This window comes from Phyllostomus discolor, chromosome 6 (assembly GCF_004126475.2).
Source record: "Phyllostomus discolor isolate MPI-MPIP mPhyDis1 chromosome 6, mPhyDis1.pri.v3, whole genome shotgun sequence".
Lineage (NCBI taxonomy): Eukaryota > Metazoa > Chordata > Mammalia > Chiroptera > Phyllostomidae > Phyllostomus > Phyllostomus discolor.
The window spans coordinates 106,658,596-106,680,027 of NC_040908.2; the positions used below are offsets into that span (position 1 = coordinate 106,658,596).

The 21,432-nt window shown below is 35.9% G+C and overlaps 1 protein-coding gene and 1 long non-coding RNA gene across 3 annotated transcripts in view; one reads left to right on the forward strand and one right to left on the reverse strand.

Annotated features, from left to right (window-relative positions):
- The first annotated feature begins 7,740 nt into the window (after positions 1 to 7,740).
- On the forward strand, positions 7,741 to 21,339 carry LOC118501229. The gene is made up of 3 exons (XR_004903844.1): positions 7,741 to 8,010; positions 8,055 to 8,064; positions 21,330 to 21,339. It is a non-coding gene; the product is annotated as an uncharacterized LOC118501229 (long non-coding RNA).
- The window catches only part of NAALAD2 (N-acetylated alpha-linked acidic dipeptidase 2), a 58,331-nt gene continuing 48,105 nt past the window's right edge, over positions 11,207 to 21,432 (reverse strand). For both annotated transcript variants that reach the window (XM_036028697.1, XM_028515906.2), the window contains one exon: positions 11,207 to 11,569. In XM_036028697.1, the coding sequence (XP_035884590.1) occupies positions 11,377 to 11,569 (193 nt within the window). In that variant the 3' untranslated portion in view covers positions 11,207 to 11,376. The remainder of the gene's footprint in view (positions 11,570 to 21,432) is intronic.

A 21,432-nucleotide genomic window follows, 5' to 3' on the forward strand; every position in this document is an offset into this window, starting at 1 on the left:
GCTTTCTTACTGTCCAAGTATCTTACAACTGAAACTCCTCTGCAATTGTGACATGGCTTGTCTTGTTATATAAGGGTTGGCACCTGGGGTTTTATATGTGTGGCATAGTCCCTAAAATACTGGGCTTGTAAAGTATCTCCTCTTTGTAGTTATTGTTTGATGTTAAGTTTTTATATAGTTCTTAGTTGTGAAGAATTTCTTCAAGAACAGCATGTTTTTTTATTAAATGCTAATTAATGACTTTTTAGTTTTCCAATTTACTAGGCCACCTTTAATGTCTACTCAAGTGAAATAAAACATTCAGCCTTAAACATTTTTATGTTGCTTAAAGATCGTATCAAAATAATTTAACTTGACATTAATTGTTGACTATGATAATTTTTAGATGGTAGGATTATTAAATTATCTTTTTAAAGACTGGTAATTTATGTAAAAGTACTGGTTAAACCTGGAATAGGCATACCCCCCCTTTCCTACAAAAATGATACAAGATAGGTGTATTAATGCTTTTTAAAACACTTTTTCATTCCTTCATAATGCTTATTTCAGTTTGCAGTTCCATACTTTATATTTTATTTACTTTATGATTAATTTGTCAATGTAGTACTTGCCATGTTGGTTGTTTTTTTGTAAATATCAAGACATGCAGGATTTATTATGGGACAGTTAGTATTCTCAGGACTTCAATGAATATGAACTTGATCCCTGTGAGGTAGGTTGTATCATTTACATAACAGAGAGGAAACTGATTTATGGCACAGGTTAGTACGTAACTTGACCTAAATCAAAACAAGGGGGTTATGGAAGAGAGAATTCAGAATCGGGCATCCTGGCTTTGTGTCCTGTGCTCCTCTGTCCTATGCTGCTTATGTCCATCAGGTGACTTAATCTTCCATAAAAATCGGTACATGACATGAAGAACACTGGTCACCAGGAACACATTTTTTAGTTTCATATATTTTTTAGAAGATAAATCTATAAAATAAGATAGGTAGTCCTTCTGCCTGGATTGTTTTGGCTATAATAATAGCTGGATTAAAAACTCATCATTTTTTATTTGACAACTCTTAGAGTCTCTAGTTTATCTAAACAGCCTCCAAGTAAATTTCAAAATCATCAGTTCATAAAAAAAAGTTTCCATTGCTAGTTTTTTTAATTCAGACATTTTTTTTTTCTTTTAGAGAAAGAGAGATCGAACTCATAGCCTAGGTATGTGCTCCGACCAGGCATCGAACCCAACAGCCTTTCGGTTTCTAGGACAACACTCCCACCAACAGAGCCACACTGCTAGGCCCCACTGCCATTTTTGATAGCGATGTGTATTTTGTATGTAACTCATAGATGGGAATTCATATCTACATGTTAGATAAAACATATAATGAAATAGCATTAAACTTATCTTGGTTTTTGCCCTTAATAATTAATTTAGAGTGCCTAGAACATAAGAGATACTTGCATAGGAAAGATGACTGTCAACATAGGGGCAGATGGCAAAGGATCATTTGACTTTTTTGCTTTTGTACACTGGGTCAGTGGTTATCAAAATAACCATTTCTAGACCAGCATCTCAGAATTTGTTAGAAATGCTAATTCTTTTTCCCCAATATGAGACCTATTGAATGAGAACCTGGGAGAGGGGGCCAAAAATGGGCAGAGTATTTTGTGTTTTATTGTCACATACAATAAAGTTTGAAAAACATTAGCAGCATGAAAGTCTAATTAGGCTTGCATTTTTTTACTTTTATCAACTTAATCTCCTTTAACTTTCTGTTTTAGAACAGTTTTTGAATTTAAAGAAAAACTGTAAAGATAGAGCAGTGTCCATATACTTCATACCCAATTTCCCCTATTATTAACATCTTAACATTAGTATGATACATTTGTTAGAATTAATGAACAAATACTGGTATACTATTAACTGAAGCCCATACTTCATTCAGATTTTCTTAGTTTTTACCTGGTGTCTTTTTTCTATTCTACAGTACCATATTAGTTTTAGTCATGTTGAGCTCTTCTTGGTTTTCAGTTTCTCAGCCTTTCTTTAAAACCCTAAGAGTTTTGAAGAGCATTACGTATTTTGTAGACTGTCCTTGAAATGGGATTTGTCTGTTGTTTTCTTGTGATTAAACTTGGATGTTTTAAGAAAGCAAACTAAAGTGTTACTCTCATCGGTATCAAGGATACATACTATCAACTTACTTTGATTACTTTGCTAAGGTAGTATTTACCAGTTTTATAACTGTAGTTACTTTTTCTCCTCTTTCCATCCTTCCTTAGAAGGAAGTCACTATGTGCAGCTCACACTAAAAAGGAGCGGGGCCTTGGCTGCTGTGTCTCAGTTGGTTGGAATGTCATCCCATAGGCCAAAAGGTTGTGGGTTTGGTCCCTAGTCAGGGCACATGCCTAAATTGCAGGTTTGATTACCCTGATTGGGGTGCATACAAGAGGCAACTGATCAATGTCTGTCTGTGTGTATGTGTGTCTCTTTAAAAAAGGTGGCAAGGCAATAAAAACACCTCAGGTGAGTTAAAAAAAAGAATGGTGAGTTACAATTCACCTTTTGAGAGCAGAGTATTTAAAATTATGTGCTTGGGAGATTTCTCCTTCCCGTTTTATTTAATCATTTATGTCAATATGAACTGTATTTTACATTTTAAGTCATAATTCAGTATTACTTTATTTTGTCTCAGATTGTTCCTGCTTTGTTTACTGTGGCTTTTCATTTGCATCCTGTGTTCCTTTCCCATACCCATTTTGTTGTGAGGGGTGTGTTTTTGTGGTTATTTTTTTTTTTTGAGGGGGGGGGGTTGCTTTTTTTTTTTACTATCTGGTTTTTCAATAGGCTGAAGTCAGCCCCTTTTCCAAGGATCTCTGGTCTGTTTTATTGGAAAATGGTATTAGAAACCAGTATGTGGATGTTAGGTGTACCCATTGCCACTGAGGCGTCTTTGCTTCTAGCAGCACTCAGTTGACCAAACACACAGACCTCGGCTTCTAAGAAAGTTTTCAGCAAGGAATACAATAGGTCATTAAAAACTATGCTAAAAATAAAACTGTAAAGAGTTTGATAGCATATTTGGTAGGTATTGTGGGTGGATTTCTAGAGGGATACATACAAGAATCCTGAAAAAAAAGTAGGTAGGAATTAACCAGATAGGGGAGAAGTCCATGGAGAAAGACTAGGTGTCAAAAGGCCTGGAGCTAAGAAATGCCCTGTTGAAAAAATTGTTAGTTTTCTCAGCCCCCCAAGCATTCTTTCTTTTGCCCTTAAGCAAACATCTGAATTTTGATTTCAGGCTTCTGTAGATTCTGTAGACCATCCACTGTGGGAAGGGGCATGGCCATTGCACATCCACCAGGGGATGTGGTGCCATGGGCAAGTGTAGAGGTTGTTTAATACTCTTCCAACTTTGTTACTATTCTAGCAAATGGGCAACAGCTAGTAACCAATATACCAGTCACCACTCTCCCCCCATTCAGTCTCACTTGGTACATCCCTATGGTGGCAAAGGGGACATTTGCAAAGAGGAAGAAGACATATGAGGCAGTCACTCCTGGTCTCTTCCACAATCACTTTAAATGCAAATAGATCAAATGCTCCAATCAAAAGACATAGGTTGGCTGAATGGATAAGAAAACCAGACCCATACGTACGCTACCTATAAGAAACTTAAGGTCAAAAGATACCCACAGACTGAAAGGAATGGAAAACGATATTACATGAACATGGAAATGAAACAAAAGAAAAAGCTGGGGTAGCCATACTTATGCCAGACAAAATATACTATAAAACAAGGCTGTAACAATCGACAAGTACACAACAATTCCACTTGGAATTGAAAACGAAGGAGATAGACTTCCAGGAAGCTCAGTCCCAAAGAAGTTGGACCCAAGGAAGCACACACCAACGCACATCATAATTACATTACCCAATATTAAAGAGAAGGAGAGAATCTTAAAAGTAGCAAGAGAAAAGCAGACAGTTACAAAGGAGTTCCCATAAGACTATCAGCTAATTTAAAGAGGCAAGAAGGAGATGGAAAGAATTATTCCAAGTCATGAAAGGCAAGGACCTACATCCAAGATTGTTCTGTCCAGCAAAGGTATCATTTAGAATGTAAGGGCAGATAAAGTGCTTCCCATATAAGGTCAAGTTGAAGGAGTTCATCATTACCAAGCCCTTATTATATGAAATGTTAAAGGGACTTATCTAAGGAAAAGAAGATGATAAACAACTATCAACAACCGATCCTAAAAAAATTAGAACAGGAACAGAATCACAGAAATGGAGGTCACATGGACAGTTATCAGTGCGGAGGGGGAGAAGGGAGAATAGGGGAAAGGGTACCGGAAATAAGCATAGATAGTAGGTACAAAATAGATGGGAAGGTTAAGAATAGTATAGGACATGGAGAAGCCAAAGAACTTGTATGTATGACCCATGGACATAAATTAAGGCAAGAGTGTCAAACTCATTTTCACTGGGGGACACATCAGCCTGGAGGTTGCCTTCAGAGGGCCAAATGTAATTTTAGGACTATAAATGTAAGTACTCCTTAACTAGGGGCAAGGAGCTTGGCGCTGCCTCTGGGTAGAAACAAGGTGCCGGGCGAGATAAGACAAGGTGCAGGACTGGATTCGGCCCACAGGCCTTGTGTTTGCCACCTGTGAGCTAAGGTGAGGGAATGATGGAGGAGGGCAGGGTGCAGGGCAGAGGGGAATAAAGGGGAATAAAATGGGACAACTGTAATAGCATAATAGAACATTTTTTAAAAATACAAATAGGTAGTTAAGGAATAGCCCTGAGGATGTCAAGTACAGAATAGGAAACAGTATCCAAAGAACTTATATGCATGACCCTGGGGCATGAACAGTGGAGTGGGGATTGCTTGAGGGAGTGAGGGGTGCTGGGAGGGGGCAAAGGGGGAAAATCAGGTTAAATGTAATAGCATGATCAATAAAATATTTTTTAAAATGTGGCACTAAACAACTTCACATATATTGGCTTTCCAACTTTCTGTAGAGTAAGTTTTTAGTTATACTGAATTAAACTGTATATGTATATTACATTTCATATGCTTTTTGTTTACTAGTTTTTATATTAGCTTTTATTAATCATGTTTATATTTTTAAATTGCATTATAATAGGAATTTATGGCTTATTTAAATTTTATAGTCAGTAATAAAACAGGTAATACACTGACTAGTAAAATAATTTCTTTGCAATTTCTTAAATATCCTTATGATGTAGACTAACAAATGGTATGCTAGGGGAACAATGCTTAACCCTATGTAAACTGATCACAAATGCTTAGAGGAAAAAGACATTTGGGATTGTTTGTTTTGAGGGATGATTCTTTGAGCTGAGTTATGGCTACATGGGAGTTTATTGTTCTCTCTGAATTTGTGTATGATTGAAACTTAATGAGAACTTAAGGAGGCATCATGTTGGATTCCAAGGACTCAGATACAGCAGCTATCATTCCTCTCTGTAGTGGCTTTTTAAAAATATATCTCATGTAACTGTAAATTTAAGCTGTACATCGTGTTAGTTTGATACATTTGTATATTGCAGTAGAATTGCTATGGTAGTGACCTTAGCATCTTTATCACATTATGTAATTATCCTTTCTTTTTGGTAGTTGGGATAATTAAGTTCTAGTCTCCTAGTAAGTTTATTATACTGTATTTTTATGTATATTCACTGTACTATACATTATATTGTATCTCTAGGGCTATAATTCTAGATTTGTATCCTTAAACAACACCTGCCTTGCCCCACAACCCCCATTCATTGGTAACCACCATTTTAGTCTCTGTTCGACAGGTTTAGCTTTTTAAAATTCTACATATAAGTGTTACCATGCAACACTTGTCTGTCTGTCTGTCTGTCTGTCTCTCTCTCTCTCTCATATCTCACTTAGCATAATCTGCTCAAGGTCCATTCGTGCTGTTGCAAATATCAGAATGTCCTTATTTCTTCTGGTATATATAGACTATATTTTCTTTCTTTATTCATCTGTGGTTGGATACTCAAGTTGCTTCTATAATGCTACAGTGAACAGAGAACTGCATACATATATTTTCAATAGTGTTTTCATTTTCTCTAAACACGCAGAAATGGAATTGCTGGGTCATATGGTTGTTCAGTCTTTAATTTTGAGGGAAACTTCATACACATGTTTGATATGGCTGCACCACACAGGTTTACATTCCACCCACAGTGTGTAACGAATCTCTTTTCTCCAGATCCTCGCTAGGACTTGTATCTTGTATTTTTGATAATCACCATTCTAACAGGTAGGTGATGTCTCATCATGGTTTTAATGTCCATTTCCCTAATGATTAGCAATATTGAGTATCTTTTCATGTACCTGTTGGTCATTTGAATGTCTTCTTTGGAAAAATTTATTTCTTCTGCTTGTTTATTAATATTTTTGTTAGAGTTGCGTAAGTTTTTTATATATATTTTGTTATTAACCCCTTGTTGGATATATGGTTTACAAAACAGTTTTCTCCCATTTTGTAGGTTGCCTTTTAACTTTTATTTATTCTTTTTCCTGTGTAAAAGTTCTAAATTTTGACATAGTCCCATTTGTTGGTTTTTGCTTATGTTGTTTTAAGAATTTATTGCCAATACACATGTTAAGAAACTGCTTCCCTTTATTTTTTTCTAGGAGTTTTATGATACCAGGTCTTATGTTTAAGTCTTTGATCCATTGATTTAATTTCTTTGTTCTGTTTGTGTTTATCCAGTTTTCCCAGGACAGTTTCCCCAGGCTGTTCTTTCCCCATTGGATGCTCTTGGCTCCTTTGTCAGATATTAGTTGACCACATAAGCAGGGATTAATTCTGAACTCTATCCTATTCCATTTGTGTCTGTTTTTCTTGCTAATGTCATACTGTTTTTATTGCTGTAGCTTTGGAGTACAGAAAGTGTGATACCTCTAGCATTGTTCTTTCTCCTCAGGATTGCTTTGGCTTTTGGGGGACTTTTGTGGTTCCATACAAATTTTAGGATTGTTTTTTTCTATTTGGGTGACGAATGGATTGTTTTTTCTATTTGAAGAAAGGATCGGTTTTTCTGTTTGGGTAAAGGATTTTATTGTTTTTGATGTTATTGTGGGTAGAATTGGTTTATTTCTTTTTAAGATGTTTCCTCTTTACTGTGTAGAAATGTAATTGATTCCTGTATGTTAATTTTGTGTCCTGTAACTTTATGGAAATCACTGATTATTTCCAACAGTTTTTTGGGTGTGTTTTTTGGTTCAGCCTCTGGGATTGTCTGTATACTAAATCTTATCGTCGATGGTGACAGGTTTTCTTCTTCCTTACCAGTTGTGTGCCTTTTATTTCATTCTCTTGACTAACTGTTGGAGCTAGCACTTTCAATGCTGTATTCAATAAGGGTAGTGGGAATGGGCATCTTCATCATGTCTCATATCTTGGAGAAAAAGCTTTCCATTTTTTCTCCATAGAGTATTATCTCAGCTTGGGTTTGTCGTTTTTGGTCCTTATGTTGAGGTATGTTTCTTCTTTATGCACTCTCCTGAGGTTTTTCATCATAAAAGGCTGTTATATTTTGTTAAATGATTTCTTTTGCATCTGTTGAAATACGTGATTTTTATCTCTTATTTCCATTTATTGGTGATGTTTTCCATTTATTGATATGCATATGTTAATCATCTTTGCATTGCAGGGATAAGTCCCTTTTGGTCTTGATGTGTAACCCTTTTTTTTCCCCCAACTTCCAGTATCATTTACTTTTCCTAGAATCTAGATACAATTAACTGTAGCAGGACAGTGCTCGATACTATTTAAGCAGCATTTTAAGTTCTTTAAATTAGCTCATCATTTGTAAACATGAATTCACATTTTAGTAAAAATGGAAACTAGAATTTGACATAACAAATTTACTAAATATTGTTGTTAACTACAAAATTTTTATGTGAAACACGTGGTCTTAATATACCAGAATTTGGCCTTTATAAGTTAGCTTACACATGAAAAGTTATCCTAACCTATTCAGTGTTGCACCAGAGCCCCTCCTACAGCTTTTACTGTGTAGATTCCTCCCCTTGGACAAAGTGAAAAAAAAAAGTTCCCACACAGGAAAAAAAAACAACAGATTTTTCCAATTCTGAGTCATCAGCAAGTATAACATCAGAAATAGGTAATGGGCTACTCTTAAGTCTTTTAACCTTAATAATATAAAAGAAAGTTACTGTTGACCGAAAGAACACACAGGTTTCTTATTAAACTTCATTTTAATGGGTCTCAAAAATCTGTGACAGGTTTTAGTCAAGTTGTTTTCATTAAAAAGTACTGATTTTAAAAACTAATAACTTAAAAACTGCCACACACATGAAAAAGCTAAAAGGTCCACAGTCTCCTTCTGAAGGTTTTACAATGCATTTAATCATTAACCAGTTCTTTACTATTAAACTTAAGTGGCCAATTGAGACAAACAGTTCTGAGACCATTCTTCACCACTGATTAAAACTGGGGTGGCAGGTGTTGGGGATAATATTATTTAGCCTTCTGAGATTTCTGGGCAGACCCGGTGACTTTGCCAGCTCCAGCTGCCTTCTTGTCCACTGCTTTGATGACACCAACAGCAACTGTCTGTCTCATGTCATGAACAGCAAAGCAGCCCAGAGGAGGATGATCAGAAAAGCTCTCAACACACATGGGCTTTCCAGGAACCATATCAACAATGGCAGCATCACCATGCTTCAAAAACTCTGGTCTGTCTTCCAGCTTGTTCCCAGAGCCCCAGAGCGACAATCAATCTTCTTCAGCTCAGCAAATTTGCAAGCAATATGAGCTGTGTGACCCTTTTTATTTGTTCATGAATTCAGTTTGCTAATATTTTGTTGAGAATTCTGTCTATTCATCAGGGATATTGATTTATGGTTTTCTTATCCTTATCTGGCTTTGGTATCAGGATAGTGCTACCCTCAAAGAATAAGTTTGAAATTCCCTCTTCCTCAAAGTTCTGGAAAAGTTTGAGAAGGATGGGTCTTAACTCTGAGTGTTGGTAGACTTTCCCGGCAAACCATCTCTCCTGGAGTTTTCGGTGTTGGGAAGCTTTAGATTGCTGATTGAATCTCTTTGCCCATTAGTAGTCTGTTCAGATACTCTATTTCTTTTGGATTCAGTATTGTTAGGTTGTGTTTCTAGAAATTTATCCATCTCTTCTAGGTTATCTAATAGTTGGCATATGATTTTTCATAATACTGTAGTCTCTTATGGTCCTATGTGTTTCTGTAGTACCAGTTGTTTATTCTCATTTCTAATTTTGAGTCTTCTTTTTTCTTGGACTTATAAAGATTCATCATTTTTAAATTTTCAGTAAATTGGCTTTCAGTTTCATTGATTCTTTGAATTTTTTTCTGACCTCTATTGCATTCATTTCCACTCTGATCTTTATTATTTCCTTCCTTCTGCTAACCTTGAGGTTGTTATTCTTTTTTTCTAGTTCCTTCTTTGAGATCTAATTTCTTAATATGTATCACTTTTAACTTTCTTTTTTTCAGAACTACTCTTGCAGAATCACATTATTTGTTACATTATTGTGTTATTCTCCACTTATGTTTTTCATGGAGAATCAGTGAGATACCCTCTGGTAATTTTGAGATACATAGGAAATGTTTGTCCCTAAACTAAATACTCCGGGTTTTATTGTTTTGTTGGTGCCCTGGCCATTGTGGCTCTATTGGTTGGAGCCTTGTCCTATAAACCAAAAATGTTGCGGATTTGATTCCCTATCTGAGCACATATATAGGTTGTGGGTTTGATCCCTGGTCTGGGCACATACTGGAGGCAACTAACTGATGTTCTCACATTGATGTTTCTCTCTCCCTTCCTCCTTCTCTAACAACAATGGAAAAATGCCCTTGGGTAAGGATTTTTTTTTAAAATGTGTTGTTGATTAGTAAGCAAGGGTAGCAAGGGTAGTTTCTTCTTGCAAATTTTGTGTGGTCACTTCTTATTTTACTTAGTGTTCCTGCTTATAATGGCTTTTTAAATTTTTAATTCTCAACTCTGGCTTATTGAACATCCAAGGTTGTTGAAGCTTTTGTTAGTTTACCCATAAATCTGAAACTCTACATAAAAGTTTACAGATGCTGATATACATTTTTAGAAGCCAGATTATAAAGATTTGTGGCAAATATTTTCTTTACCTATCATACTTATACATTATTCACTAGAGGTAAAGTTATTAAAAGTATGTGTATTATTCATTTTTCCTTATGATTTGTACTTCACAGTGATTTCACTAGAGGTGTACTATTACTGGCTTCCCTGCCAGACTTTCTTTTCTCTTTTTTGAGGTGGTAGGGATGTCATCACATTTATTGAGGTAAATTTTCACACATTTTAAGTTTACAGTTTGATGAGGTTTAACAAATGTATACAGTTGTGTAACCATGACTCACATCACAATACAGAAATGCCCCATCGTCCCAGAAAGTGTCCTTATGCTTCTTTGCAGCCAATTTCCCCCCTGCCCCTTGCTCCAGGCAATCACTAACACAACTGATTTCTAACACCATGGATTGGCTTTGCCTCTTCTTCATATAAATAGAATGATATGCTAGGTATTCATTTGTGTCTGGCTTCTTTTCCTCAACAATATCTGCCAATAATGTTACATGTATTGGCAGTTATTTCATTTGCATTGGTAAGTAGTATTGCATTGTGGATATACCACATTTTACCCATTCATCCTTTGCATTCATCCACTTTAAGGTGCTAGGAACATACATATAAGAGTCTTTTTATGATCGTATTTTGCTTCTCTTACAAGGGTGTCAAACTCATTTTCACTGGGGGCCACATCAGCTTCATGGTTGCCTTCAAAGGGCTGAATGTAATTTTAGGACTGTATAAATGTAACTATGTTAAGTGAGAGCTCGGCGCTGCTGCTGAGTAGAAACAAGGTGCTGGGCCAGCTAAAACATGGTGGAGACCTGGATTCGGCCCATGGACCTTGTGTTTGCCACCTGTGCTTTAGCAAATACTTAGAAGTGGAATTTTGAAGTCATAGAATAAGTATATGTTTAACTGTATAAGGATCTACCAAACCGCTTTCCAAAGTGGTTATACCATTTTACACTTCTTCCAGCAATGTCTGAGAGCAAGTTCCTTGCCATCCTTCACTTTAGGGAATTTTCAGTTAACCTGACATATGACTGGAGTTTTTTGTTTTATTTTATTAGATTAACACTTTGGTGATAAAGTTACACATTTTTAAAGAGCCAAAAAAACTTTTCAGGTGAACAAGGTGGAACTCTAAAATCAAAATATGAAGATGGATTTTTATCCTCAGACTTCCAGACTTCTAATGAATAGCTCCACTTGGCTGAGACCTTAATACACCACTTCTGTCAGTGTCCCTGCCGCTGCCTGAATTGTAAAGGCTGCAATAGAAATGTGTTTCTTTACTTCTCTCCAGGCCGAACGTGGGTCTGCTTTATTTTCAATATCAAACATAGCATCGTAGATCCCGGGAAATGATTCACCAGCGTATTTGTTGTGCCTACTTGGAGCAAAGATGATGTGCCTATTAGGAAAAAAACAAAAAACAAGACAGGCTGAGCTAAGAGTACACATGTATCTTATATGCCTTTGTTTAAACTCATTCTTTTTTGTTAGAGTACATCTTATTAAGTATTCTTTGTCTTTTGGCATTCACTTTTGTTACTCCAAAATGAAGACATATATAATTGATTTCAGATACTATGTAACAGTATAATTTTAAGCAAAGAAAGGAACTTACAATATGCATTTGCTAAGACATGTCTCATGAACAATCATGTTGCCAAGCTATACAGTTGGAAGGTTACTAGGTTCTCTTAAGTTGTGTACATAAGTTGTCTAACTGCCTGGACATCCACAGTGACAATATATATGCTTTTTGGATATATTTAATGAGAGGGGAGATTTAAAACAATTATCTTTGTGTTGCCTATTTTAGAGATTCAACAAGAATGACAGTTGTTCCCAGTATTCTTCAGATATTAAAAAGCAATATTGAAGAAGCTTGTATTCCCAAAATATCACATATGGCAAGGATAATGAAACCCATTCCACAAAGGTAAAATAGTTATATATGGGTTATCCACAAAGACAGTTAAGTTCTGATAAAGAAGGAAAGTTTTGCAATAGATTAACAACTTCAAGTAGCTCAACAGATCAAAACTCCATACCTTATTAAACAATCTTATCAGAAATTCTGTCCAACCCTAAAATCCTACAGGTTCTTCAAACTATGAAAAAATACTGTAGGAAATAATATGGAATTCTATTAAATCAACATTAATAATAAAGAGAAATTCATGTGGTTAATTACTTAAATTTCCCAAAGTACATCAGTATTTACCACCACTCTTGACTTTTAAATCTTAATATGACTTCATATGGATCTTTCTTACTAAAACAGGGTATGCACCATGCTATTTATAAGCATTGACATTGTAACTACAGACGAGTGGAGCTACTGGAGATACAGGCCATAGGTATTCCTTAGTATACTTGCCCACTTCTGGAGAATTGTAAAGGAGAGTGTAGTGAAAAATCACTGACATAGGAATCAAACCAACCTTGTTTGAATCATTGACCTAGTATCTAATACCTCTGTGGTCTTTGACAAATTACCTAATTTCTCTAAGCTTGTCCCATATGTGTAAAAGAACTGAAATAATACAGGTTCTGCCTAGAGTAATGACTAAGTGAGTTTTAGAGTCAGAATGCCTGTTTTAAAATCAGAAGGCTATCATGTTTACTGAACAACCTCCCACTGATTATTTAATGTCCCTATGCTTGTTTTCTTTAGAATGGAAGTTATAATAGTACTGTTCTCAAAGGATTGTTATGAGAAACAAATGATGTATTAAAACCACTCAGTATAACTTAGTAAATGCTCGGTAAATATTAGCTATTATTCTGAGGCTAAATCCTTTTCCAAATTCTCTCAGAAGCAAGAAGTTTAGCAATTTGCAATAACACAATGGACCTGGAAGGTATACTAACTGAAATGTCAGAGAAAAACAAATACTGCATGGTTTCACTTGTATGTGGAATCTAAAAAAAAATAACAAAAACAGACTCAGAAGCAGAAATCAAACTGATGGTTTCCAGAGACGGAGCAGGGAGGGAGGTGGTGACACAGGGCAAATGGTGAACAGGAATGGAGTCAATAACTGAAAAATTGGCATGGTGACAGATGATTCCTAGAATTAATGTGGTGATTACATTGTAAAGTATATAAATATTGAATCATTAGAGTGTACACCTGATATATAATATTGTATACTCACTACATATAAATAAATTTTAATAAAGCAGAAAGTTAGCTAAAAGAGATAATCTGACAATGGACAATGTTTAGCCCATTCAAATACCCTTTCATTAGTGATAGACCCCCAAAACTATCCTGACCCCATACAATTCAAATTCTGGTCTAGTTCTCAAGGTTTCAAATGTATCATGAAAATACATCACCTTCACAGTGAACATTTCTGAAATTCAAGAGGTATCAAGAACTATAGCAGACTGTAGAGTACAGTGTATGTTTACACTAGAATCTTTTTTTCCCTCAACTTTCCCCTAAGGACATAATGAAAATGTTTTTGTATTTTCATGATAAAATGCTTTGCAGCTTTTAAGACTTCTGTATATACATTTTCACTTTTGTTTATAAGAAAAGTATGCTTTTTTAATACTGTACAGAATGTGTAAGTTTTCTATTCTTATAACAATTTACCACAAATTTAGGGGCTTAACACAATTTTATTGTCCTGTAGTTCTGTAAGTTAGCACCTGACTGGCTGTCACTGGGCTGGAATCAGGTATCAGCAGGGCCACATTTTGTTGAAATTTTAGAGGAGAATCCACTTCCTTATAGTTTCCTAACTTCTACAGGCCTCCTGCAATCTCCCATCTGCAAAACCAGCAACAGCAGGTCAGAATGATTCCTCTTCACATGGCATCATCTCACATGCTGTTTTTCCTCTCTCCCACTTTTAAGGACTCTTGTGGTTGCATGATTGTGCCTACCCTGATAATCCAGGTAAACTTTCCTAGCATGAGATCACCTGATTAGCAACCTGAATTCCATCTGCTACCTTAATTTCTCCTTGCTGTTACCAAACATGTTCATGTTCTGAGCATTATGAAGTAGACATCTTTGGGACACATCCTTGTTTTGCAGAGCAATTAACGTACAGAAATTTCCTTAGAGAAAAAGCGATAAAAGGAGTAGTAAAATGTGTAAAATGTGCTCATGAAGGAGAGTGAAGGAAATACTACTTATGTGGATTGTTATGATAGTTTCAATGTATTATGCACAATTCAGATAAGTTTGCAGAAATTAATTTCAAGCATGCTTTTTACTCTATAACACCTCTATGCTTCTGAATTTTAAGATGAATGGTTTAAATATATTCCCCAGTAAAAACATTTTATTTAAATTACTTATAAATTTTCCTGGTTCAGTTACCACTAATCTCAACACTGATTTTATGATAAATATATATATATACACATACACATATGTATATTTGTAGGATACATATGTGTACACATTGGGTTACTCAACTTTTAATCCAATGTTTATCAGCTCTAAGTGGTAGAAGAATATTACTGCACTATAAATCTGGTAATATACTCTATTATTTCTTGAAGTTCATGAAATAACAGAGCTTAAAAATGGCATTGATCCAATACATATGCTGAAAGTTTTTGATCTCACATTTTTAAAAAAATATACAAGCTTGTTTTGACTTGATCTATGCTGCTAGATGAAGGAAAAAAACAAAATGAATTTTTATTTAATCAAATGAAAAATTCTGCCTATCTGGGATTAGTAGTTAGCTACATTGCTTAAAGGAGTTACTGGGAAAAGTGGGAATATGTAATACATATTTAATTAATAATCCTTATAATCAGAAAAATGGTTTTCATACCACGGCAGACAGAAACATAAAAATAGCAATATGAACTGCTATTTTTAAATTACTTTTTTATTATTGAGGTGTAATTGAAATACAACATTGTTAGTTTCAGGTATACATCATAATGACTCAATATCTGTGTATATTACCTAATGATCACTACACTTAGTTAACATCTGTCACCATATGGAGTTACACAAATTTTTTTTTTATAATGAGGACTTTTAAGATTGACTGTCTTAGCAACTTCCAAATAGGCAATACACTATAGGTAACTGCAGTCACCATGCTGTACATTACATTCCCATGACTTACTTTGTAACTGAGGGCTTGTAACTTTTGACCACCTTCACCCATTTCACACCTCCCACCCCATGCCTCTGACAACCACCAGTCTGTTTTCTACATCTATAAACTTGTTTTTTGTTTTGTTTTTGAATTCCACATGCAAGTGAGATCATATGGTATTGTCTCTGATGTATTTCATTTAGCACAAGGCCCTCAGTGTCCATCCATGTTGTTGCAAATGCAAGATTTTATTCTTTTTATGACTGGATAATATTCTATTATGTGTATCTATATCTTTACCTGTATGTATACATACATAGATCACATTTTCTTTATCCACTGACAGAGATTGTCTCCATATTTTGGCTATTGTAAATAATGTTGCAATTACATAGGGGTAATATAATCTCTTTAAGTAGTGTTCTTTGCCTTACATAAATACCTAGAAGTGGAATTGCTGGGTAGTTATATTTTTAATTTTTGGGGATGCCTTCATACTTTGTTTCTTAGTGGCTTCACAAATTTACAGTTCTGCCAACAGCATACCAAGGTTCCCTTTTTTCCCACATCCTAACATATCTTATTTGTCTTTCAGAGGTAAGAGGTAACATGTCACTGTAGTTTTGTTACCATTTTCCTTTTTCTTTTTAATATTTTTAATTTTAATTATTGCGGTACAATTTTCCATCTTTTACTCCCATCCCAACCCACCCACCCAGCCCTCCCCTCCTCCTTCCCAGTTCCACCTGCCCCTAGTTTTTAACCATGTGTCCTTTGTACTTGTTCCTGTAAAACCTTCCCCTTTTTTCCTGAAATTCCTTCTCCTCTCCCCTCTGAACACTGTCAGACTGTTCTCTCTTTCAGTGTCTTTGGTTATATTTTGCTTATTTCTTTGTTTTGTTCTTTAGGTTCCTGTTAAAGGTGAGACCATATGGTATTTCTCTTTCACCGTGTGGCTTATTTCGCTTAGCGTAATGCTTCCCAGTTGCATCCATACTGTTGCAAAGGGTAGGAGCTCCTTCTTTCTCTCTGTTTCGTAGAATTCCATTCTGTAAATGTACCATAGTTTTTTTGACCCATTCATTTACTGATGGGCATCTAGGTTGCTGCCAACACTTGGCTATTTTAAATTGTGCTGCTGTGAACATTGGGGTGCATAGGTTCTTTTGGATTGGTGTTTCAGGGTTCTTAGGATATAATCCTAGCAGTGGAATTGCTGGGTCAAAAGGAAGATCCATTTTTTAGTTTTTTGAGAAAATTCCCTACTGTTTTCCAGAGTGGTTGTACTAGTCTGCAATCCCACCAACAGTGCACTAGGGTCCTCTTTTCTCCAGCATCTCTCCAACACTTGTTGTTTGTTGCTTTGTTTATGATGGCCATTCTGACTGGTGTAAAGTGGTATCTCATAGTGGTTTTAATTTGCATCTCTCTGATAGCTAGCAATATTGAGCATCCGTTCATGTGTCTCTGGTTCTCTGTATGTCCTCCTTGAAGAAGTGTCTGTTCAAGTCCTTTGCCCATTTTTTAATTGGGTTGCTTGTCTTCTTAGAGTGGAGTCATGTAAGTTCTTTATATATTTTGGAGAATAAACCCTTGTCTGAGGTATCATTGGTAAATACGTTTTCCCATACAGTTGGTTCTCTTTTTAATACTGTGTTCTTTAGCCGTGCAGAAGCTTTTTATTTTGATGAGATCCCATTTGTTTATTCTTTCCTTTGTGTCCCTGGCTCTGGGGGACGTATCAGTAAAAAAGTTTCTACGTGAAATATCTGAGATTTTCCTGCCTATGTTCCTCTAGGACTTTAATGATGTCATGGCTTAAATTTAAATCTGTTATCCACCTTGAATTTATTTTTGTGTAGGATGTAAGTTGGTGCTCGAGTTTCATTTTTTTTTTCACGTGTAGCTGTCCAGTTTTCCCAACACCATTTGTTGAAAAGACTGTTTTTACTCCATTTTATGTTGCTGCCTGTTTTGTCAAATATTAATTGGCTGTAGAGACTTGGGCTTATTTCTGGGCTCTCTGTTCTGTTCCATTGGTCCATATGTCTCTTTTTATGCCAGTACCAGGCTGTTTTGATTACAGTGGCCTTGTAATAGAGTTTGATATCAGGTATTGTGATCCCTCCTACTTTGCTTTTCTTTCTCAAAATTGCAGCAGCTATTCGGGGTCGTTTATGGTTCCATATAAATTTTGAAATGTTTGTTCTATGTCTGTGAAAGATGCCATTGGTACTTTAATAGGTATTGCATTGAATCTGTAAAATGCTTTGGGTAGTATGGACATTTTGATGATGTTAATTCTTCCAATTCATGAACACGGTATGTTTCTATTTGTTTGTATCTTCCTTAATTTCTTTCTTCAGTGTTGTGTAGTTTTCTGCATACAGGTGTTTTACTTCCTTGGTTACATTTATTCCTAGGTATTTCATTTTTCTTTTTACTATATCAAATGGGATTTTTTTCTTGATTTCTGCTTCTGCTATTTCATGGTTGGTATACAAAAATGCCTTTGATTTCTGGATATTGATTTTGTATCCCTCAGTTTTGCCAAATTCATTTATTATGTCAAGCAGCTTTTTAGCAGAGTCTATTGGATTTTCTACATACACTATCATGTCATCTGCAAACAGTGACAGTTTTGTTTCCTCCTTTCCAATTTGGATGCCTTTTATTTCCTGTTCTTCTCTGATCACTGTGGCTAAAACTTCCAATACTATATGGAATGAAAGTGGGACAACCTTGTCTTGTTCCTGATCTTAGTGGAAAAAAATTTTAGTTTTTGCCCATTGAGTATGATGTTGGCTGTAGGTCTCTCATATATGGCCTTTATTATATTGAGGAATACTCCCTCTATTCCTATTTTGCTGAGTGTTTTTATCAAAAATGGGTGCTGTACCTTATCAAATGCTTTTTCGGCATCTATTGATATGATCATGTGATTTTTGTCTTTGCTTTTTTTAATGTGATGTATTAAATTTACTGTTTTGCGAGTATTAAACCATCCTTGCATCCCTGGGATGAATCCCACTTGGTCATGGTGTATGATCTTTCTAATGCATTGTTGGATGCAGTTTGCCAATATTTTGTTAAGGATTTTAGCGTCTATCTTCATTGGTGATATTGGCCTGAAGTTTTCTTTCTTTGTTGTGTCTTTATCTGGTTTTTGGATTAGGATGATGGTGGCTTCATAAAAAGAGTTTGGGAGTCTTCCATCATTCTGGATTTTTTAGGAATGTCTGTGAAAGATAGGGGTTAGCTCTTCCTTAAATGCTTTGTAGAATTCTCCTGTGAAACCATCCGGACCCAGACTTTTGTGTGTCGGGAGTTTTTTTATTACTGTTTCAATTTCATCTGCTGTTATTGGTGTTTTCAGGCTTTCTGCTTTTTTTTTTTTTTATTGAGTTTTGGAAGATTATATTTTTCTAGAAATTTGTCCATATCACCTAGGTTTTCAAATTTCTTCGCATACAGTTCTTCATAATAATTTCTTACAATCCTATTTCTGTGGTATCAGTTGTAATCTCTCCTCTCTCATTTCTGATTGTGTTTATTTGGATCCTTTTTCTTTTTTCTTTTTTTTTTTTTTTTGATGAGCCTGCTTAAAGCCTTGTCAATTTTGTTTATCTTTTCAAAAGACCAGCTCCTGGATTCATTGATCCTTAGAATTGTGCTTTTAGTCTCTAAGTCATTTAATTCTGCTCTAATCTTGGTTATTTCCTTCCTTCTGCTTGCTCTGGGCTGTCTTTGTTGTTGTTCCTTGAGTTCTTGTAGACGTAGGGTTACGTTGTTTGTTTGAAATGTTTCTATCTTTTTAGGTAGGCCTGTATTGCTATGAAATTCCGTCTCAGGACTGTCTTAGCTGTGTCCCATAAGTTTTGGGTTGTTGTGAGTTCATTTTTGTTTGTTTCCAGAAACTTTTTGATTTCTTCCTTTATTTCATTCTTGACCCATTCATTATTTAATAGCGTGCTATTCAGTTTCCATGTTTTTGAGTGTTTTGGGTTTTATTCCCTGGGTGTTGGTTTCTAGTTTCAGTCCCCTGTGGTCAGAGAAAATGTTTGATATAATTTCAATTTTCTTGAATTTGTTGAGGCTTAGGTTGTGTCTTATCATGTGGTCCCTCTTCGAAAATGTTCCGTGTGTGTTTGAAAAGAATGTGTATTTTGGTTCTTTGAGATGAAGGGCCCTATATATATATATATCAGTTAAGTCCATTTCCTCTAGGGCCACCAATATCTTCATTGATATTTTGTTTGGAAGGTATGTCTATTTTTGACAGTGGGATGTTAAAATCCCCTACTATAATTGTGTTGCTGTCAATATTTTTCTTGAAGTCCTCTAAGATTTTCTTTATGTATTTGGGTGCTCCTATGTTGGGTGCATATATATTTACAATGCTTAAGTCTTCTTGGTGGATTCTTCCCTTGAGTATTATGAAGTGACCTTCTGGGTCTCTTTTTATGGCCCTTTTTTGGAAGTCTATTTTGTCTGATATGAGTATTACTGCCGCAGCTTTTTTGTTTTCCTGTCCATTTGCTTGGAAAATTTGATTCCAGCCCTTCACTTTTAACCTGTGTATATCTTTTGTCCTGAGGTGGGTCTCTTGTAGGCAACAAATATGTGGGTCATGCTTTCTTATCCATTCGGCTATTTTATATCTTTTGATTGGAACATTCAATCCATTTACGTTTAAGGTTATAACTGATAGGTACTTATTCATTGTCACTTTCGTACCTGTGTTCCTCTCTCTCTCTTTTTTCCTTCTTTTCCTTAAAGCAGGCCCTTTAGCATCTCATTCAGAGCTGGTTTGGTGGATGTGTATTCTTCTAGACTTCTTTTGTCTGGGAAGCCCCTTATTTGACCTACTATCTGGATTGAGAGCCTTGCTGGGTAAAGTACCCTTGGTTGCAGGCTTCTGGTTCTCATTACTTGGAATATTTCTTGCCAGTCCCTTCTGGCTTGGAGTGTTTCCATTAAGAAGTCAGCTGCTAACCTTATTGAGGCTCCCTTGTATGTTACTTCCTGTTTCTCCCTTGCTGCTTTTAAGATTCTCTCTTTGTCTTGGTATTTTGCCATTTTAATTATGATATGTCTTGAAGTGACCCTCTTTGTGTTCCTCTTGATTGGAACTCTGTGTTTCCTGGATCTGTGTGACTTTTTCTCTCATCAAATTAGGGAAGTTTTCCATCATTACTTTTTCAAATAGGTTTTCTATCTCTTGCTCTTCCTCTTCTCCTCCCGGTATCCTATTATATGGATATTAGTACAGTTCATATTGTCTTGCATTTCTCTTACTCCCTCTTCATTCTATTTGAGCCTCTTTTCCTTTTGTTGCTCCTTCTGGGTGATTTCTTCTACTTTGTCCTCTAGCTCACTGATCTGATCTTCTCCTTCATCAGACCTGCTTTTGATTCCTTCTGCTGTGTTCTTCAGTTCAGAAATTGTATTCTTCACTTCCTCTTGGCCCTTGTTGAGAGTTTCTATTTTCTTTTTCATGTGTATATAGTTTCCAGTGAGCTCATTGTAGTTTCTGGTAGCTCATTGTGAGCTCATTGAGCTTCCTGATAAGCATTGCTTTGAACTCAATATCTGATAGTTGAGTTGCCTCTATTTAATTTAGCATTCTTTCTGAGGCTTCCTCCTTTCCTTTCATTTGGGGATTGTTTTTTTGTCTTCCCATTGTTTGTGAGACTCTTCTTGTTAGCCTCAGCTTCTTAAATTGATCTGTTCTGGCTCCCTGGGTTTGTGTTGTGTATTTCTGTGGTAGAATACCTGTGAGCTTCAGTGGTGCAGTTTCCTTGATCTCCCAAGCTCACTGGTCTTGGACTGTCATTTAAGTTGGCTCTGTGTTTGTTTCTGGGTTTTGATTGTTGTTCAGTCTTTCTTTGGTGGTTCCTTCCCATCAGCTTGTTAAATGAGGGTCACTCTGTCCACCACCTCTTGTATTTTGTTGTGCTGGTGAGGGCAGGTTGTCTTGAAGCTGGTTCTTCCATGTGTATAAGGTTTCAAGGATTCTCTCTTGCTCTTATTCAGTTGTTTGTATTGGGTCCTATCTCTACTGTTTAGTTGTATCTCCAGATAGGTCCTAGATTGAGGTTTGTGTGGTTTCCATTCCCTGCTTCACCTTCTTCTGTTGTTATCTGCTAGTGGTTCCCTTGTTGTTGGGTTTCCTCTTCCAGTG